This window comes from Purpureocillium lilacinum, assembly GCF_023168085.1.
Source record: "Purpureocillium lilacinum CBS 284.36 DNA, scaffold_8, whole genome shotgun sequence".
In the NCBI taxonomy this organism is placed as follows: Eukaryota; Fungi; Ascomycota; class Sordariomycetes; order Hypocreales; family Ophiocordycipitaceae; genus Purpureocillium; species Purpureocillium lilacinum.
The window spans coordinates 1,254,360-1,273,298 of NW_027072118.1; the positions used below are offsets into that span (position 1 = coordinate 1,254,360).

An 18,939-nucleotide genomic window follows, 5' to 3' on the forward strand; every position below is an offset into this window, starting at 1 on the left:
ACCTCCTTGGCAAAGGATATGATGAGGTGCCTTGGGGCCCCTTAGTTAGTTAGTTAGTTAGTGTATTTTTCGTCCAGCGGCCGTGAGGCCGCTCAGGTCCCTATGGGGCACAGTACGTGCTGAGCTAGTGGGTTTATCCTACGTTATCGATACAGGTTCGAGTGGGTCTCTCAGAGATTACCTCCTCGCATCCCTCTCTTCCCCATCGCGAAAAGTAAACAAACCACCATCCAGCATTTCATCGGCTCAGAGGCGCTCCAATTTGTGCTCGGTGCCCGTCAGCGGGTCGTCCAAGCGCGGCATCCAAGTGCCGTATTCTACTGGCCTCTTCCGAGGCCATCGTCGGGGGCTGCGAGAGCAGCCTCAATTGACCCGGGCGGGCAAAGGGTGTGGAGGCACCCTCCGCCTGGACGGGTCGCAGCAGTAAGAAGCAACAAAGGAAAGTAAAGAGGGAGGGCACCATCCGCCTAGTAGCGTGGACACGCCCATTCGAAGAACGAGCTTGCCTTCGCCAGCTGGACGAACTTGTCGAAGTCTCTGCCTATTGCACGATTGACTGCCGCAATTGGTGAGGGTGCCAGCCTCATCCGATGTCGCGGCAGGATCTTTCGGCAATAGAAGAGATGACTTGGTTCTTTTCGTCGGCCACACGAGCATAATAGCCGCGCATCGTCGTGGTTGAATCTCACGTGGTAGTCGGCAAAGTCTCCGTGACGGGACCGTGCCGCAAGCAGGTGGTGGAGCAGTGGTCGTGGGAGCTCTAGCTCTGGTGGGCAGCCGGTGGTAGGCTTGAGATGCAGTGGCTTGTACTGGTCGGGTGCAGAGGCGTCCCACCAGGCTTCAAATGCGTCTCTGGACTGCTGCCGGGCAGTCCTGCGCAAATGAGCGAGAGTTGGGAGAGCGTCTGCAGTTTCGGGCAAGGACGTGGCCGCCTTCGCTAAGGCGTCCGCCTGCTCGTTGCCTGTAATGTTGGTGTGGCCGGGGATCCAGCGGACCTCAGCAGCGCCATGCGTTGTGGCTAGGGCCTGAAACTCGAGGAACACTTCCTGGGAAGAGTCCGCGGGCATGCCTCTCAGGCAGGTTGCGACCGCGAGATTATCGAGACACACAAAGATGTGTCGTGGGCTTGGGAGGTTCAGTGCAGCACGCAACCCTTCAAGAGCACCCTTGGCTTCGGCATCGAAGACCTCAGCGGGGCCAAGGCGACCGCTGCCACGCGTCAAGGTGAGTCCATTGCGATGAATCACATAACCGTACCCAGCGGCCTTCTCTGTCGATAGAGATCCGTCTGAGTAGACAATAAGCGTTTCACTTGGAATAGACCGGAGCCATTCCCGGAATTCTTCTGCAGACTCGTCTTTCGACGCGGTCTGTAGGGGCGTCGCGTGCTCGTCGAACCGGCGGGGGAGGAGCAGTGGTCGTTTGCTACGAGGTAGCAGCTGATCGCTGCGTCTGAGTCTAGTCCGGAACGCCTCGCGAGGGATCTGGTACTTCAGCTTGATTGACCTGTGGATGGTCGGCTGTTTCGGCTGCAGTGTACGCTTTGCGAGCGGGTGCGCTTCATCCAAACGCTTGAGGCGGGCTGCGAAGCTCATCCTGCGAGATTCGAGCAACTGCACGATGGGCGGGATGCCGCTCTCACGATGCAGCGCGGCGATAGGCGTCGTCCTCCAGACTGGCAGAACGGCTCGCATAGAGTTGTGAAGCGACTTGTTCATCTTCCGCAGCAGCTGCTGGATTCTAGAGGAGCCTTCTTTCGTGGGCTGGCTCCAGCGAGGGCTGCTCAATCCAGGGTACCAGGCCTCGACGCCGTGGAGCAGCACTGGCTCAACACAGGCTCGGACGGCTCTTTGCATAGCGCTCGGAAGTGGGCCATGTTTGGTATTGGCGAGCCCTCGCAAGTGGTGTGCCACGGCTTGCGCCTTGGCTGTCCATTTCTCGACGTGGGTCTTGAACGTCAGAGTGCTGTCGAGCCAGATGCCTAGCCAGCGCATCGCCTTTTCCGGGCGTCTCTCGCCCTCGTGGAAGATGGGCGGCGACACCCTGGGTTTGGTTCGGCAGAAGTGCATGACCTCGGTTTTTGCAGGGTCGAAGCTTATTCCGTTGGCGGCGCCCCATGTTACGAGCTCGCTGACATAGCGCGACGCCCTGTCGGCCGTCGACTCCAGCGAGTCTCCTACGCATAGGATACCGGTGTCGTCTGCATAGCCGAATCGACCCTTCGGGTTGCCCAGGCGATAGAGCGGTTCGGTGTACAGCAAGAAGAGGATGGGCGAGACGGGCGAACCCTGCGGCAGCCCGCACTGGAGTGGGGAACTGGCCGTGGTAATGTCCTGGTATCGCACGCACGCTGAGCGGTCTGACATGAACGAGCCAGCCCATCGTGCGAGGTGCTCGGGCCATCCCTGCTGGCGCAGACGGAGGATCAGTCGGTTGCGCAGGACGGTGTCAAAAGCCCCCTGGATATCCATTGTCACCAGCGTGGCGACCAGTCCGCGCGCGAATGCTTCTTCGATGTCGTGCACGAGAGCAGCCACGAGGTCGACAGCGGATCTCTTCGGCAGGGCTCCAGCTTGTTGCGGATGGAGCACACCATAGTGGATGGACGCCCACGCTAGACGGCGTGCGATGAGCCTCTCGAGGCCCTTGCCTAGGCAGGAGAGCAGCGAGATTGGTCGCCAGGCGCGCGGTGTCGACAGATTCCGACGACCCGGCTTCGCTATCATGACCACCTCTGCCTCCCTGAATGGTAGCGGATGGTGACCGAGTCGGAGACAGCCCTCGTATAGGCGACGAACATGTTCGCCGATGATATGCCAGGCCGCTTTGAGCATCTTAACGGTGATGTTGTCGGAGCCGGGAGATGTGTTCCCCGTGCGGGTGGTCGCGTCCTGCACCTCGGCCAGTGATACATCCTGGGAGAATGGTATGGCTCTAGTCGCGGCGACTGGGACCCACGGGTCGGCTATGTCGTCTTCTGAGGTACGCCTTTCCAGCGTGGCTCGTCGGAGGGCATTGGCTTTGTCGAGCTGCGTTTCGTGTACCACGCCATCCACCTCGAGGGGTGGTGGTTGGAAGGCACCTGGCGACTTCAACCATCGGACGGCTTTAAACACAGATGAACTGTCGTTAAAGCTGTCGATGAGGTTGCGCCAGTATAGCCGTTTAGCTTGGCGGACGACCCTCTGAAAGTCCTTCTTGGCGAGCTGAACGTCCCGACAAAATCCAAGGGGGTGGACTCTTCTGATCGCGCGATATTCCGCTGCGGCGAGGCGGCATTCCTCGGTCCACCATGGGGCGCTGCGGGTTTGCTTTCGAACGGGGCGACCAGCAACTTTCGCCGCCGCTTGGAGAAGGCGCACCAGGGCGGATGCAAGAGCGTCAAGGTCGTCGGTAGTTGTCGTCGGGGCTGGGATATCCACTGACCCATACTGGACGAGATCTACGAACCGCTTGATCTCGTCTTCCGTCGTGACGCGGACTTTTCCAGGTGGTATTGGCGCTACGCCCACCTCCGGGAGCGCTATGCTGAGCGTGAAGTGGTCGGAACTAGTGGCCAGATGGTCCTCCACGACTGCCTCGGACAGTGGTACATTTGAGAAGGCAAGGTCTATGGTATTTCCATGCGGGTTTGTAGGCACGTCGGTCGGGTTGAGCAGGCTGAGACGAGACTCTGATGCCCAGTGAGCGATGTCGTCGCCCCGGCCATCGGGACGACCGGTCTGCCAGCTGTAGTGTTTAGCGTTGAAGTCTCCCGCGACCAAGCACCTGCTCGGCGGGCTCCAGGCAAGGAGGATGTCAAGAGCCCCGTCGAAGTCAGGCTGTCGGTAGCAGTTGACTACCGTCGTATTGTTGATGGTGAGCCAGAGAATGTCACGAGTTGTCGCGGGACGTCGTTGGTCGGCCGTTAGGCCGGGGCGTCGCCGGACGTATGTCATGACTCTTGGGCGGGTGGTATTGTTGGTCCAGCTATCAACTGGGGAAAAGGTATCATATGCTGGGTGAGATTTAGTGAGACAGCGGCCATATTTAGCTTCTGTCCAGGGCTCTTGCAGCAGGACAACGTCGTATTGCTCAGAGTCTGCAAGGGCAAGGGCGCAGTCGTGTGCTGGTGGGATCTTCCCTACGTTCGCTTGGAAGATTCGTAGAGTCTTCTTGCCGTTTTGTCGAGCACGGGTATGCCTCGTCATGGGTCATGCGCGATGGGGTCGATGCGTCGCTTCTTGGAGGGAGAGGCAGGTCTGCTCACGGGCCGAGGAGTCGTGTCCACGATGATAAATGGCGGGGTTATAGTCATGGTTGGGCTGAGAGTCGAGGTCTCGCTCTCAGCTCTTGAAGTGTTGGCTTCAGGCTCGATTTGGCTGTCGGTGGGCTGGGGAGCGCTGGGGGGCGTGCTGCCGGGCGTGCTACCGGGCGTGCTACCAGGAGCAGAAGGGCTAGGGCGGTCGTTCGCCTCAGGTGCGCTCAATGGCGCCGGTCCGGGTGAGGGGTTCACGATCTGAGGCGATCCTTCGTCCGGTTGGGAGAGCGCGTCCGCCTGAGCCGTGCCTTGCCTTAGCTGGGCGGATAGCTGGGCGCCCATTTCTCGGACGCGGGTTTTCTCTTCCTTGGTCAATCGGCGGAAGGCGCCATGGGATCGTATGGGACGAGCCGGGCATTTCAGGAAATCTGCGGCATGCGGTCCGAGGCAGTTGCCGCACTGCTCCGGCGCTGCGCAAGAGGAGTCGTCGTGTCCAGCCTTGCCGCATCGCTTGCAGGACAGTCGGCGGTCGCAGCTATGTCGGGCATGAAAGTCCCAGCATTTGTCGCATTGGCGGGGCGGGGCGGGTTTGTCGATGTATCGGGCGAGTTTGCTGGAGCCGAAAAGCCGCCAGGGTTTCTGCGTGGGTTTGAGGAAAGACACGAGGAGTGTTTTGACAGGAAAATCGTTCGAGTCGTGACGACTAGGGCGGATGTTGACGGCCGTCTGGCCGGTTTGGCAGGTAATTTCGTCCTTGACTGCTGTGTCGTAGTCGGCTTCATTGCCCTGCAGGTCGGTGAGTCTGCGAGGGCAATGGGATACGACGTAGGTGTACCATTTCTTGCTGACTTCGACGGATTTCGCGCCCAGGTCTTCCGCCCATTCGGACTGGCGCTGAACGATGAGATCTCTGGTGGTAGCGTCCGCGGTGCGAATAGCCCAGCCCGAGTTTACGGGAAAGGCTGCCGGGATTTGGTGGAGGTCGATGCCGGCTTTCGCGGCGATGTGGGTCCGGATCGCGTACGATTCGCAGTTCCTCACCGGCGCTTCGGCGTCGAGTCGTACGAAGACCCGGAGGTCCTCTTTCGGTGGGGCGGGGATTGGTCGTCCCTGGAGACGTATGTCGGCGGTTTGTTGTGGTGCGGGCGGCGGGGCCTCAGCAATGGGAGTGGCGTGGACCCCAGGGGGCTGGCGAGGGCTGCGCCCGGCGACGACGCTGCTGTACGTCGGCGCCGTCGCGGGGGGCAGTATCGAGAGAGATTGGCGCCAAAAGTCGAGGAAGCTGGTGGCGAATTGGTTCGCGAAGGTGTGCTCAATCCCAGACGTGAATTGCTTCGCGGCCTGGTCAAATGATTCGCAGAATGCGTGGAAGACTGCTAATTTGGCGTTATAGGCATCCGTTTGCTCTTGAGCGACCCTGTTGGCGCCTTCGACGATAGAGACGGGCTCCAGAATGGGTTCTAGCGAGGGCCTGTACGACGCGTATGCGGGTTGTGTCCCTTCCGTAGCTGCAGAGTTGGAGAGTCGGAGTAAAGGCGAAGATGGCGTCCGGGCCGGTCGCCGGGGCGCCGGCGAGACACCGATCGGCCGGTCCACAACCGGAGAACTGTTGCGGAGCTGGGCGGCACGGGCCCGGTCGGCGAAAGTTAGGGGGACATGATTATCCAGATCAAAGGGGTCTGAGCCGGCATGCGAGCCCATGGCAGTTGCCATGGCCGCTGCCAGAGCCAGCGCAGCGCGCGGCTCGCGGTGTTGGTGGTGCAGTTGTTAGTCAATGTGATGTAAAATACGCTACTTTCTTAACAATTGGATGCCAAGAAAGTATGATGACAAAGGAAGGCTGCTCCTGTGGCCAATGCCGAGGGTCAGGGAGTTCAGGGTAGCCTAGTCTGTCTCCAATTTCAAGCCGTGGCGTTATGTATACTAACAATCAACCGGCCAAGGATCCTTTTCAGAACAGGTACATCCTCGCAGCCGAAAAGGCCAACGAGAAGAGGGTTTGTGACTAGCTTGCTACCAGTTAGTAAGGGAGCAGTGTTTCTCACGCGCGTTACTAGGCCAAGGATCCTTTCCAGAACAGATACATCCTCGCAGAGGAAAAAGCCAACGAGAAGAGGGTTTGTGACTGAACTTGTACCAGCTGGATTGGAGCAGTGTTTCTCACGAGCTACTAGGCCAAGGATCCCTTCCAGAACAGGTACATCCTCGCAGAGGAGAAGGCCAACGAGTAGACATGTTAGTTGAAGCACCAACGCCGGTATCATAAAAGAAAAGGTAATGCTAACCGCAGCAATTGGAACGCAGAAAGAGGAAGAGAGAGCCAGCTTCTCCATGGGTGCCTTTCTTTCGGCTACTATCGAAAATGCCAAAAGGATTGTACACATCCGTCAGGCCAATATGTCAACTTCGGCAGCACTTCGATGCGAGGGGACGCGGTCTGCGGGAAGGCATGTCACAGGTGATGGAATGTTTTCCGCCTGATTTTATGAGATCGTGTTGAGATACTGTCAGCTTAGCCAACTTTTGCCGCTCGTTACGCGTTGCGCGTGTTAAGAACAACCCGATGCGTCACACACCAATGTATGTCATTCGTCTATCGCAGGGCCATACTAGAGGTTTTTGAGCTGGTCTTCGTGCCTTGAGCCCGTAACTGGAAGCTGGATACGGGGTTTTCTAGAGCTTCTTTTATCACCCGATCATAGTCCGTGATAACATCATCTGATGGGGGCATTCCATGCCATGCAGTCAATCCCCGGACCGCTCCCATGAGCAACCGAAACATTTCATGTCTCTCATTGCTATCAAAGGAACGTCACACTGTAGACGGATTTCGAGCAAGTCTGCCCGGTGACCGGAAGAGTGGTAGTGTGAAGCGGTTTGTATGGTACGTGTTGTCGAAGCTCATAATTTCCGGAAAGCGCTTCCACATCCGGAGACGGTAAGGGAAGGTCCAGACCAAGCCAACAAGGCGATCAGCCTCAGTCGCTGACCACTTAACGATATAGCGAACGCTTCAGTCGAAATCAATCCGCCGAGGTCTTAGAGCTAGCTTCGTCTCTCTTTCCCCTCAAATGCTCCGGCAAGGCATGAACACAATCTTGGCTGACCGATTGAGGCGAGGAGGTCTGTACCTCCAGCCAAAAGAAAAGAGTGTGTGCTTCCAACGGCCCCATCCTATAGTCAAATTGAAGTGGCCGCTGCCGGCGCCACCCCTGACCGTCTGCGCATATTCTTCGGCGTCATCAGCTTTGGCATTACTCACAACCACCCACTCTTGCTCTTGTTTGGCGTCGGCAAAAACTCCGTGACCCGCATCTGTCGGCCGCTGTGGGTTGCCTGCGCGTACTGAGGTTAACGTGAACGTCTACGATGGCGTCGCGGCGGGCGCCCGTACCGTGAGTACCCGCAGCACAACTGCTGGAGGTTATTGGCGAGACAGTGCGGTCGCATGTCCGAGGTCCTGGTTGATGACCGCTCGACTGCGATACAGTCTGGATCCAGGGTTTGCCTTGACAGGCGGACGTCGACTTGTTGATCGAGAGGCTGTCCTGACGAAGAAGAAGGGGATTTGCCTGTTGGAGAGTGAAGGGGGAGACAACATGGAGACAGGGCCGCACGCAGGACAGCGTGGGAAAATTGCGTCACAGTAGCCAATAATCCCCAGTATGACGTCGTAGAGCACCTGCATAGGTGGCAAACATGGCGGAGTCTGGAGCGTGAGCCTGTGTCAATATCAAGCCGCTCATTCACGTAGACCGTTACCAGCACTGCTGCCTACTATCGGTGGCGACAGCTTCAGGCAAACCTGGCTTCTGCCTGTCGTGTCTCAGATGCCTGCCTCAATCGGCACAGGTATAAAATACCGACTACAGTCAATCGTTAGATAGAAGAATCAAGAGTCTTTTGTTGCCCAATTCGCTGGGGACCTTCTGCCCGGTCGTCAGTTAGTCATGCACACGTGCAGTGCGACATCCCGTTTGTGTGGATATAGAGGAAATCTCCGTTGTCTGGTGCATTTGCACATCATTGCACGATTGTTCTGTAGCCCCATTGAAGGTGCGTCGCTTCCGTCCCGCAGTCGCAGCAATCTCTTGTTCTAGATTCATTGAGCAAGCAGAGCAAACCGAAACCCAGTGCTTGAGACGTGTCGAGCAATGCATTGCATTTGAGCCAAGAGACTGTGCGGGCCGTTGGCCCCGACCTTGATCAGGGTCGTCGCCGTATCCCTAGACCCGGCAGAGGAGGATTACTTGGCTTGCTGGACAGACTTGACCGCACCGGTGTAGGTTCTATCCAACCACCGCTCTCGGCATGACGCTGTGGCGTTGCGGTCTTGGGCTCTCGCCGCTGTCCTTCTCGCGATACGAGCCGTTCACCTTGCTTTTTCCCTCGCGGGCGCCTTCGTGCCGTTCCCCTGTGCCTTGTCGGTGAGTGGTTTCCGTCTGCCATCCCTGTCTGGCGGCCTCCTCTCGGCCATGCACCGAGCCCCATCAACCACAGGCACTGGGGCGTCTCGCGTCGCGTCTCGTATCGCGTCTGGCTTCGCGGCTGGTTTCGGGTCGACAACACGACGGTCAACCCCGGGGGACTTCGCAGCGACAGCCGCCGCCACAACGACCGTCGACCCATCGTCGTCGGCATGCGAACCTTCGCCGCCCCGTGCGCCGTCGCCCGATTGCGTCTCCTCGCTGTCCGGCTCCCCACCGCATTGCTCCGACAGCCACGCAGCAAGGGCGCTTCGAAACCCTGACGACTGCAGCTTGCTGTGCAGCTTTTCGTTCTCGCGCACCGCAGGCAGGCCAGCGGCGTAGTTACAAAACGCGTCTGTCAAGTTCGCCGCTTGCGTGGATGGCTCCGCTTCTGGCGGTTTGCCGTCGCTTCCCTCCACCGGCAGCCACTTCGGGCGACAGTCGCTCACATGCCAGCGGACGATCTTGAGCACATCAGCCCAAGTGTTCTCGCGAAAACGAGCCGCATAGCTTTCGTCGTCTGGGTCTCCGTCTTTCAGGTAGTGCCTCATCTTGGGCGCATTAAAGGCCGCCAGATGCTCCAGCACGTACTCGAGCACCTCCTGCTGGAGTAACACGGACGCGCTCTCTGGCAATTGTGGCGTGGCAGATGGACGGAATATCTTGACCCGCTTCTCGGCTTGTCGCAGCCGCGTCGGGGTGTAGTAGTCCAATACCGGCTCAAGGTCCAGGCGAAGTTGCGGCTTGGTGTTGCTCCCACGGTTGACGCCCGTTCGTTTGCGGTTCACTCAGCTCACGACTTGGTCCAGGACCTGGAACAGGACGCGGCCATTCCCTCTTGACATGCCCGTGATGCGGTGGACGTCCGGAAACCGGAGCGCCGGCGTGCGCAGGACCCTCTCGTAGATGTCCCAGTACTCGCCGTCGTTAAAGGACTGTAGCAGCTTGGGGTTGCGTTTGCTCGCGGCATTGAGCGGCTTGTCAGATTGACCCGGGTAGAAGAGCTCTTGTACCTGCTCTTGGGTGCGCTCGGCGACGAGAGAGGCGCTCATCGTCTTCCAGTCCTCGGACGAGACGAGCCTCGCGGCGTCACCGGGGAGCTGTGCGAGCGTGTACAAGACCTGCCGAAATGCCATGAACCAGAACTGTCACCCGTCAGCAGAGGTCTTGTGTCAATCGTCACATACACACATCATCGATCCGGTGGCATATCATCCAGTCCCAGGTCGTGATCTGGAAGGTGGCGCGGCCGACGGTCGTCTCGCACCACCGCGTTGTCATCTGCCGCCAGCGCTCGTTCCGCCAGATGATGACAAGCCGGGTTAGCGGGAAGCCGGTGTCGCTGCTGAGACGTAGCGCGTCACGCATCTGCTCTTTCATCTCGTCGACGGTGCCGTGGAAGATGCCGGGCCTCTCGGACGCCACGGTCGCAAGCTGCACCCAGACGTCGCCGTGGCTGTCTGCCATTGTCGGGTCCCGACGGTTCATCCGCAGAGCGCGGTTCAGTTCGGCTGGAAGCGCATCTGTGCCGTCTCGTCAGTCACGACGCTCACGCCACAACCGATGCGCCGCCGCTTGTGGCATACCACGATCGTAAAAATGGCAAGGCCAGTGGAGTTCTTGTTCGTCAGCGCCTGTTTTGGATACGAGTCGTTTGAGGGCCGCGACGCGATGCTGGCCGTCAAGGAGCTCGACCGGACGGCGGTTGACCAGCCAATTGTCAAACGCGGGCAGGTCATCCGTCTCTGTTGTGTCTCTGTCGTAGCCCATCTCGTGAAGCATGCATTGGACCTCGGAACGTGTGCTCAGCACGGCGAGCGGATAACTCGCCCGCTTCATGTCGCCGCGCTGGAAAATGGTGTAAAGAGCGTCGACATGCTTTTTTTCAAGCGGCCGATTGCTCCCCATGCTCCAGTCCGCCGTGAGCGCGTCTACCGGCATCGTAGCCGTCAAAATTCGATACGGCTCGGCCTGCTCTAGGGTAGTCTGGCCGTCCTCGAAGCGCTTCCGCGCGGCCTTGGCAGGGGTGCTCTCCTCGCTCGCATCCCGTCGGCGCTTGCCTGTGGTGGCCGCGCTCTGGCGGGATGAGCGTGCGGCCATTGTCGCGCGTTTTGGCTCTGGCAGCACGCGTTGGCAATGAAAGAAGTCGGCGGGCTCTGCGACGCCGCGGCGATTGCAAAGAATCGCACGGCGGCGTGTTGCAGGGCCTGTCGGACAGACGCAGGGGCCTCCAACCACTCTCTCGCATGCACCGAAAAAAGCAAGTTGTTACCCCCGTCATGTTCAGCCGCCCCGGTGGGCCATTCCATTTTGGGACGCCCATAATAAGGACGCGGCCCCAGCTTCTCGTGTCCTTCGACTCTCATCCCGCCATACACACTCGTCGTGCTGGTCTTTCCAATGCGCACGCTTGGTTGCATCGCGACTGTTTCTTCGACGGCGGTCGCGTCGCCAACCGGCACGTGGTGGCCTCTTCGACATCGGCGTCGGCCCGAGCCTCGCGTCTGACGCCGGCCACTGCATAGCACGCGGGCACGACTCCCGCGGATGCGCCAAGGACGACAAGCCGATGCATCTCAAGCCAACGGCCCGAGCCGACGTCAATGCTGCGACCCGCACGGGAAGGCCGCCGCTTGCCACGCGTGAGGGCTAGGGCACCTGCAACGGAGACAGCACACTGGCACCGACAGGCACGGGGCCGCACCGGGGCAAGCCAGCTGGGGAGGACCCACTTTGAAACCTGCGTTTCGACCAGCTCGCGCTCGGCCAGGACGTGGGCGGACGAGGCAGGCCAGGCCAACCAGGCGGCTGCTTTTGGGACTGGTCGGTCACTGCGATGAGCTCGCTGTTCTGCGCGTTGCGCTGGCGTGTGGCGGCCGCGATGCGGCTTTTGGCTGTGTGCAAGTGAATTTCACCAAGTAAGACGCATACAAAGTCAACCCCCCGCGCTATGGCAGCTCTTATTGGGACGTCCACCCTCGGTGGCACCTCCGAGAGCCAACTTCGCACAACCCCTACCGCCGAATTCTCGACCCCAAGATCGCAGCATCTCTCCGCGGACGACCGAAGAATGCGGCACAACCTGTCCCCGAGAGTATGGATGTCCAGCCATCAACCCGTAGTCGAGCAGCAGTTGGAAAAACTGGGGCACGCAGGAAGTCCACTGGCAAGTCAGCTATACTTGGGTCGGGTAAGCAAAACGGCGTGAGACAATCCGGCTGCAGGAGGCAACCCAGCCTACGGAGGCAGCGGTCAGAATGGGAGACGATCTCCGATGAAGAGAAGCAGGAGGCTCGGCTGAAGCGGAGACGGCGAAGCTCACATAAACAGGCAGTCGTTTCAGTGACACCGGCCCCGTCGGGTTCTGGTGGCGAAGAGAACCGCAAGGATTGTATCCATGTGAAGTCATAGTATGCACAGTAGATGATAGAGTATTGGCGACAAAGTACGGGCGTTTCGATTGAAGGTCAAGTTGAAGCAATCCAACTCGATCTGGCCCACGCCGTGTTGCTTCACAATCCAGAGCCTGCTCATAGGTAGTAAATCATGTTGTGGGGCCTGAATGCCGGATGGAATGTTCGACTGCTCGACTTGGAAGCTCAGCCACACGGCCCCCGGAAGACGGCCCCCGTAGTAAAGTGGTTCGGCCTGACTATCAATTGCCAAGAACAAACCCTGTCCGGGAACCTCAGTACCGTTGGGTCATATGCAATGCTTCGACGAGTCCGCGCATCTCAAGCCCGGGGACAAGTTGCTCTCAGGAGATCTCACAGAACTACACAAACAAAAGCGTTGTTGAAACAAGAATGAGGACTCGCAGGGCTTGACGGGTGGAAACAATAAGCAAATTGGTCGAATTTGAGCTATTTCTTAGAATTGCATACCAAGGGGATATGATGACAAAGGTGTGCTGCCGCCTTCTCCCGCTTGAGCGCGTTGTCGATGATTGAACCCCGCCTTGTTTGCCTCTGCGGTCGGGCCAGTAATAATCAGGCCTGGTAATGATCGTCCACGAATGTGACGGAGCCGCCAAGCGTGCCCGTCCTACCCCGCACCAGGTTGGCGGCGAAGAAGAGGAAAAAGCAGGTGACAGCGGTGAACCTGCGGTAGTCATTGCTTGGGGTAGGTTCTGCCCCTCCGGCGTATTGTCCATCTCAAACTACCACGTCAATATCGAGCGTTCTACTTGGAAGTGCCACTACAAGACTGGTGACGCTGACAAAGGGAGTAGAAGCTCGATAAACGCTGTGCGCTCACAAGATGGTCACAAAGGCCCCCATTACACTCGACTATACACTACAAGAGCTGTATGGTCTCGACAGCGAGGGAGAGCCCACACCCTCGTATGTGTGCTACCCGCAGGGCATGCATGACGGGGTGTCGCGCAACAAATTCGTTTATCACTCTGGCTTGCACGCCAACCTCCGGACGCCCAACTCTAAAGAATTTGGCGCTCTATCTCAGAAGATTGTCCCACAGCGACATGGATTCATTGCCGGCAAGATGCCGTTCATTATTGTAGGCTTTGACTCCGCCAAAACAGAGCGAGGATACGACCCAACCGCCAATGACGATCGCGGCGTCCTTTGCAGTGGCTTTTCGCAGCTAATACACGACCAGCAGCCTATGGTGAGTTTCGCAGCTGACGCCCGTCACATTACCGTTGGTGCGGGAACATCAGTCATCGTGGAAACGCCTGCAGATTGCGTATCGCATCTACCGCTTGTCGTTGATCCAGAAATGCACTACGAGATATTATCGAAGCGTGGTTTGGCCATTTCAGGACTGCCCACGCCGCCTTCAACAGTCGTCGATCCGCTGCTTCAACTTGATCACTTGCATGATGCTGTCCACATTCAGCAAGAAATCGATCGAATGACCCGGATCCTCGACACATACAGAATGCCTTTCATGGTAAAACTTCCTCAATCCAGATCCGGGAAGGGCGTTTTCAAAGTATCGTCCGACGCCGAGAAACCGAGCGTCGCGGCCACGCTTAGGAGTCAGCTGCGAGGGATGCTTGAACAGCTGAATGCCGACAACTACCACCTATATCCATGTTCCCTTGTTTTCCAAGACTTTGTTCCGGGTACGGTAATGGGTCTGTCACTTTTCCTAACGCGCAAAGGGAGCCCCATCTTCGTCGCCTGCTGCGACCAAATCTTCGACGAACAAGGCCATTGGAAGGGGGCCACCGTCTCGTACGCGGATCAGGCGGCTCTGCAACGCACCTTTGCAGACATAACAGACAAAGTGGCGCGGCTATTATATCAAAAGGGTTACTACGGTCCAGTGGGTGTGGATGTCGTCACCAATACGCTACAAGAGCGGTACATTGTCGACCTAAACGCTCGTCTCACAGGGTCATATTATTTGGGGCCTCTCACTGGGCATTTTGTGCAGCGAGGGCTAGTAGTGGCCACTACCATCAGGGAGTATTTTCCGTGCTCCAAGGCCCGATTCGAGGAGATGTTTGTCACAGAAATGCAACATGGGCGTCTGATTATTATTGGGTGGGCAAACGACGAAATTAGTCAACTAAGTCACGGTGTAATCGCCTGGGGTGGAAGTACGACGCTGGAGCTGAAGAGATTAGGTGACAAGATCCAGGGGTGTGCGTACGTACGCATTTGATTAGTATGTCTGATGAGTAGCTGCACATACCGCATGCAGCTTCCTGTTGTCTGCACACACAGACTGGAAAAGAGTGAATGAATTTGTTCATCTCTAGCTACAGCCTACAGAAAGGAGTGGAAGGCTGCGTCTCATATAGACGACGGTGGGAAATGTCGACAGCGTCACAGAACCCTTCTAGAAGCATCCGTCCAACACTTCCATTAGACGGCTCTCGCCATGGCATCCCCTCTCCCTTTGTTGGTGAGAATTAATAGAAGAGTAAAGCGAGAAGCATGGCTGTCAGGTCGATAGCATCCCTTGCTTGCGCCGTTGGCTAAGTAGCAAATGGTGTCTCATATGGCCTTTCAGCCTGGGCCGTGATACGGGCCAAATGGCGCACTTGACCACTTTCCCAGTCAAGCAGGGCTGTGTGCAACGTCATGCGATTATCCCAGATGACAACCGTTCGATCTTCCCACTTGATACGGGCTTGAAAATCGGCACCGTAAGCAAGGTGATCGAACAGGAACTTGAGAATAGCGTCTGATTCCTCAGCTTTCATGCCAATGATCTCACGAGTAACTATTCTACCGGCGTTAATGTATGAAAACGAATAAGTCACTAGTGTAGAGTAGAATTTACCTAGAGGGTTGACAAAGAGAGCCTTTTCGCCTGTCGCTGGGTGAGTGCGCACTAGGGGGTGGTCGTTGACCACGGGTGCTCGTCTCATAATGCCAGCCGCGATGGCCTCGTCATTCACCTTCTCGATGCCGGAGTGCCTGCCCTTCAAGCCGTGGAGGCGCTCCTGAAATGGAGTGCTAAGGCGTCTATAGGCTTCGGCCGCATCAACAAACAGCGTGTCACCACCAGTATCGGGCTTACTGAGAACAAATAGGATTGTCGTTCCAGGAGGTTGCTCCTCGTACGAAACGTCCGAGTGCCACGAGAGGGTGTTTGTCCTGGCCCTAAGTATCGACTCGCGGCCCCCATTACCTTCGCCACGGTAGACGACACGAATCTCAGGGTGGCCTTCCGGGCTGCCAGACGTTGGGTGGATATGCAGTCGGCCAAAGTATGATCCATAGAGGAGAGCGTCTGCTATAGAGAGGTCGGCAAAATCTTGATCCCGGAAAACAACAACTTTGCGCCGCGCAACAAAGAGCGCGAGTTCGTCCTTGCCAGCATCGCTGAGAGAAGACAGCTGGACCCCTTTGATCTCGGTGCCGATGGTTGGGGTGAGGTGTGTCGTGGTCGTTTCAAACGGCAGCAGATTCGGGAATGATGGATCGGCATCTTTGCCATGGTCGTGGTGCTCAAAAGGCTCTAAAGGTGGATATTTGTGCTTCGGATTCCAAGTCGGTAGGTAGTGAGCGTACTGCACAGTGGTGGTTAGCTTGTACGTAACACTCCAACATGAAGAGAAACAGTCCGAGGCGACTAGGCAGTGTCTCACCTTTGCCTGGATAGAGGGCGTAGTGGCCCCGGCATCAGTAGACTGCATTTCTCTTTTCTCTCCACCTTTTTAATCGCCCTCCTCTTTTTTTTGGTCTTCGTCCTTTTTTAAGCCTTGGCAATCAATGTTGCATGATATCACCTCTGTACGGAGCGGTGTACTTCCCCGTGTTCTGAGCTGGTTCAGTTCTCGGTTTGGTGGACCATGGATCTACGTCTGAGCATTTAATGGATTAGTTGCCATAGAGCTGGGCTGTCGTGGTACTGAGCGTCATCAGAGGTTAGGCTTTGATGGTGGGGCATATCAGGCACCAATGCATGAGTGTTGATGTAAGTTTATGTAAGCGGAAGTGAGTGTGCGAAGGCCATAAATTGGCTGGAGGCGGCACGGGCCGCACGGCTTGGCACATGGAGTTGGTTCATGATCCAATGTGGCGACACTGGGTCATGGAGAAATCGGCACATGATCGATGGCAGAACGCTGGAGCAACTGGTCGGGCTCGGTGCAATGCACGCCCCAGCGGATCTGCCGACCTCGAAGCATCAAAGAAGTCCAAGAGCTTGTGCAGCAGTGTTTGCGTCAAGGCCAGGGCATACGCGTTGTGGGAGCCGGTCACTCATTCTCACCACTAGCACGGACGGACCAAGTCCTCATCTCGCTGCAGTATCTCCAGGGTATCGAGGCGGTTGATAGCGCCAACGCCACAGCGACGATAATGGGGGGCACTCGCCTGAGATGGCTGGGCGAGGAGCTCCGCCGGCGTGGCCTTGCCCAGGAAAACCTCGGCGCCATCGACGCTCAGACGATTGCTGGCGCTGTTAGCACGGGCACTCATGGAACAGGGCCCGCCTTTGGCTCTCTGGCAACGCAGCTCGCTGGCCTCACCCTCGTCACGGCCTCCGGTGCTCTGCTCGAATGCTCGCCCGAACAAGATGCCGACATATTCAAGGCCGCCCAAGTCTCGCTGGGGATGCTTGGCATCATCGTCAAGGTCAAGCTGCGCGTGGTCCCCGCTGCCCTTCTGCATTACCATGAGCGACGTGGCAAGCTGAGCGAGACTCTTCGTGACCTAGAGAGGCACAAGCAAAAGAATGACCACTTTGAGTTCTACTGGTTCCCCTACACCGACAGGGTCCAGGCCAGATATCTGAACCGGACCAACAGCCGGCACGTCAATAAACACAGTTGCTGGCGCAGATTCAACCAGTTCGCAGTGGAAAACTACGCCCGTGGATTGCTCTCGGAAATGTGCCGGCTGGTACCCAGCTTTTGCAAGGTAGCGTGTCGGCTTTCAGGGCGATGCGTCGCAACAGTCGATGAAATAAATTACGGCCATCGTCTATTCCCGGCGCCACGCCTGGTGCGTTTCCATGAGTTGGAGTACAGCGTACCAGCTGAGCATGCAATCACTGTGCTACGCCAAGTCCAGCGAAGTATCCAGGAGCACCGGTTCGCCGTCAATCTTCCGGTCCAATGTCGCTTCGTCAGTGCCGACGATATCTGGCTCAGCCCGGCCTACCGGCGTGATACGGCCTACATCGCTGTGCACATGTACCGTGGCATGCCGCACGAAGCTTATTTTTGCTCCATGCAAGATATTTTTAAGAAATACAGCGGACGGCCACACTGGGGCAAGATGCATACATGCACCGCCAGCGAGCTGAGAGCCCTCTACCCTCGGTGGGAGGATTTCCAACGGGTGCGCCGCCATCTTGATCCCGAGGGCATCTTTCTCAACGAGTATCTGCGCACCTTGTTTGGCACTGATGGAGCCGTTTGCACGACGCTTTAAGCCACATTCCAGACCCTACTGTAGTTCTGTACCGTGTGAGGGGTTACCGATCGTGTTACCTGTGCACCAGGATTCCGGGCTGGGCGGGTTCTTTCCTGCGGACGGGAATGGCTCTTTGCCTACATAGCGCCTTCGTGCCGTTGCGATGCTGGATAGAGTGGCGGGATCTTCCTGTACCTTAGCTAACCCAGCAGGTCCTTTGCCTCGATTGGGGCTTCAGCATAGATGCTCCCCAGACGTCAAACAATATTACGTCACGTCACATCGCGGTTTTGGCAGGGGTGTTCTCGTCACTCGAATCCCGTCGCCGCTTGCCTGTGCTGGCCGGGCTCTGGCGGGATGAGCGTGCGGCCATTGTCGTGCGTTTTGCCTCTGCCAGCACGCGTTGGCAAGGAAAGAATTCGGTCTACGCCGGCGACGCCGCGACGATTGCAAAGGATCCCACGGAGGCCGGTTGTAGGGCCTGTCGGACAGACGCAGGGGCCCCGCAGGCCAATATCGGGTGCGTCGAAAAAGCAAGTTCGCACCTCGCCGCCATTCAGCCGCCCCGTTGGGCCATTCCATTTTGGGATGCCCATAATGAGGACGCGGCCCCAGCTTCTCGTGTCCTTGGGCTCTTCATCCCGCCATCACACTCGTCGTGCTGGTCTTTCCAATGTGCAGGCTTGTTTGCATCGCGACTGTTGCTTCGACGGCGGTCGCGTTGCCAACCGGCACTTGATGGCCTCCTCGACATCAGCGTCGGCCCGAGCCTCGTGTCTGACGCGGGCCTCTGCATAACACGCGACGCGAGCACGGATGTGCTCATGAGGCGCCCAGGGCGAGAAGCCGACTCTGGTGCATCGCAAGTCAACGGCCCGACCCGAAGTCAATGCTGCGACCCGCACAGGAAGGCCGCCGACTGTCACGCTTGAGGGCTAGGGCATCTGCCGGAGACGAGACAGGACACTGGCTGGCCGGGGCAAGCCAGTTGCGGAGGACCCACTTTGAAACCTAGGTTTCGACCAGCTCGCGCTCGGCCAGGACATGGGCGGACGAGGCGGGCCATGCCAGACAGGCGGCTGCCTACGGGACGTTGGGACTGGTCGGTCACTGCGACGAGCTCGTTGTTCTGCGCCTTGCGCTGGCTAGGAGGCGGCATTGGCAGGCATTTGGCTGTGTGCAAGTGAATTTCACTAAGTAAATCGCATACAAAGTCAAACCCCCGCGCTATTGCAGCTCATATCTACAGGGCTACAACCAGTGGGAACGGGCCCCGTTCCCGCTGTACGCGGACGGAAATTCGCAGATCCTGAAACGGGGCCTGTTCCGGGATGGCAAAGTAGCCGGGGGGTAGAATTCACAATCTGATTGGGTCAGAAGCGGGAAC

The 18,939-nt window shown here is 57.8% G+C and overlaps 2 protein-coding genes across 2 annotated transcripts; one reads left to right on the forward strand and one right to left on the reverse strand.

Annotated features, from left to right (window-relative positions):
• Positions 1-14,659: 14,659 nt before the first annotated feature.
• PLICBS_010159 (uncharacterized protein) lies at positions 14,660-15,826 on the reverse strand (the record flags this gene model as incomplete). Its single annotated transcript, XM_065601855.1, has 2 exons — positions 14,660-15,700; positions 15,779-15,826. 2 exons carry the CDS (start codon positions 15,824-15,826, stop codon positions 14,660-14,662), a joined length of 1,089 nt encoding a protein of 362 aa, XP_065457927.1.
• Positions 15,827-16,493: 667 nt separating this feature from the next.
• Positions 16,494-17,570, forward strand: PLICBS_010160 (uncharacterized protein; the record flags this gene model as incomplete). The annotated part of the gene is made up of 1 exon (XM_065601856.1): positions 16,494-17,570. One exon carries the CDS (start codon positions 16,494-16,496, stop codon positions 17,568-17,570), a length of 1,077 nt encoding a protein of 358 aa, XP_065457928.1.
• Positions 17,571-18,939: the final 1,369 nt, after the last annotated feature.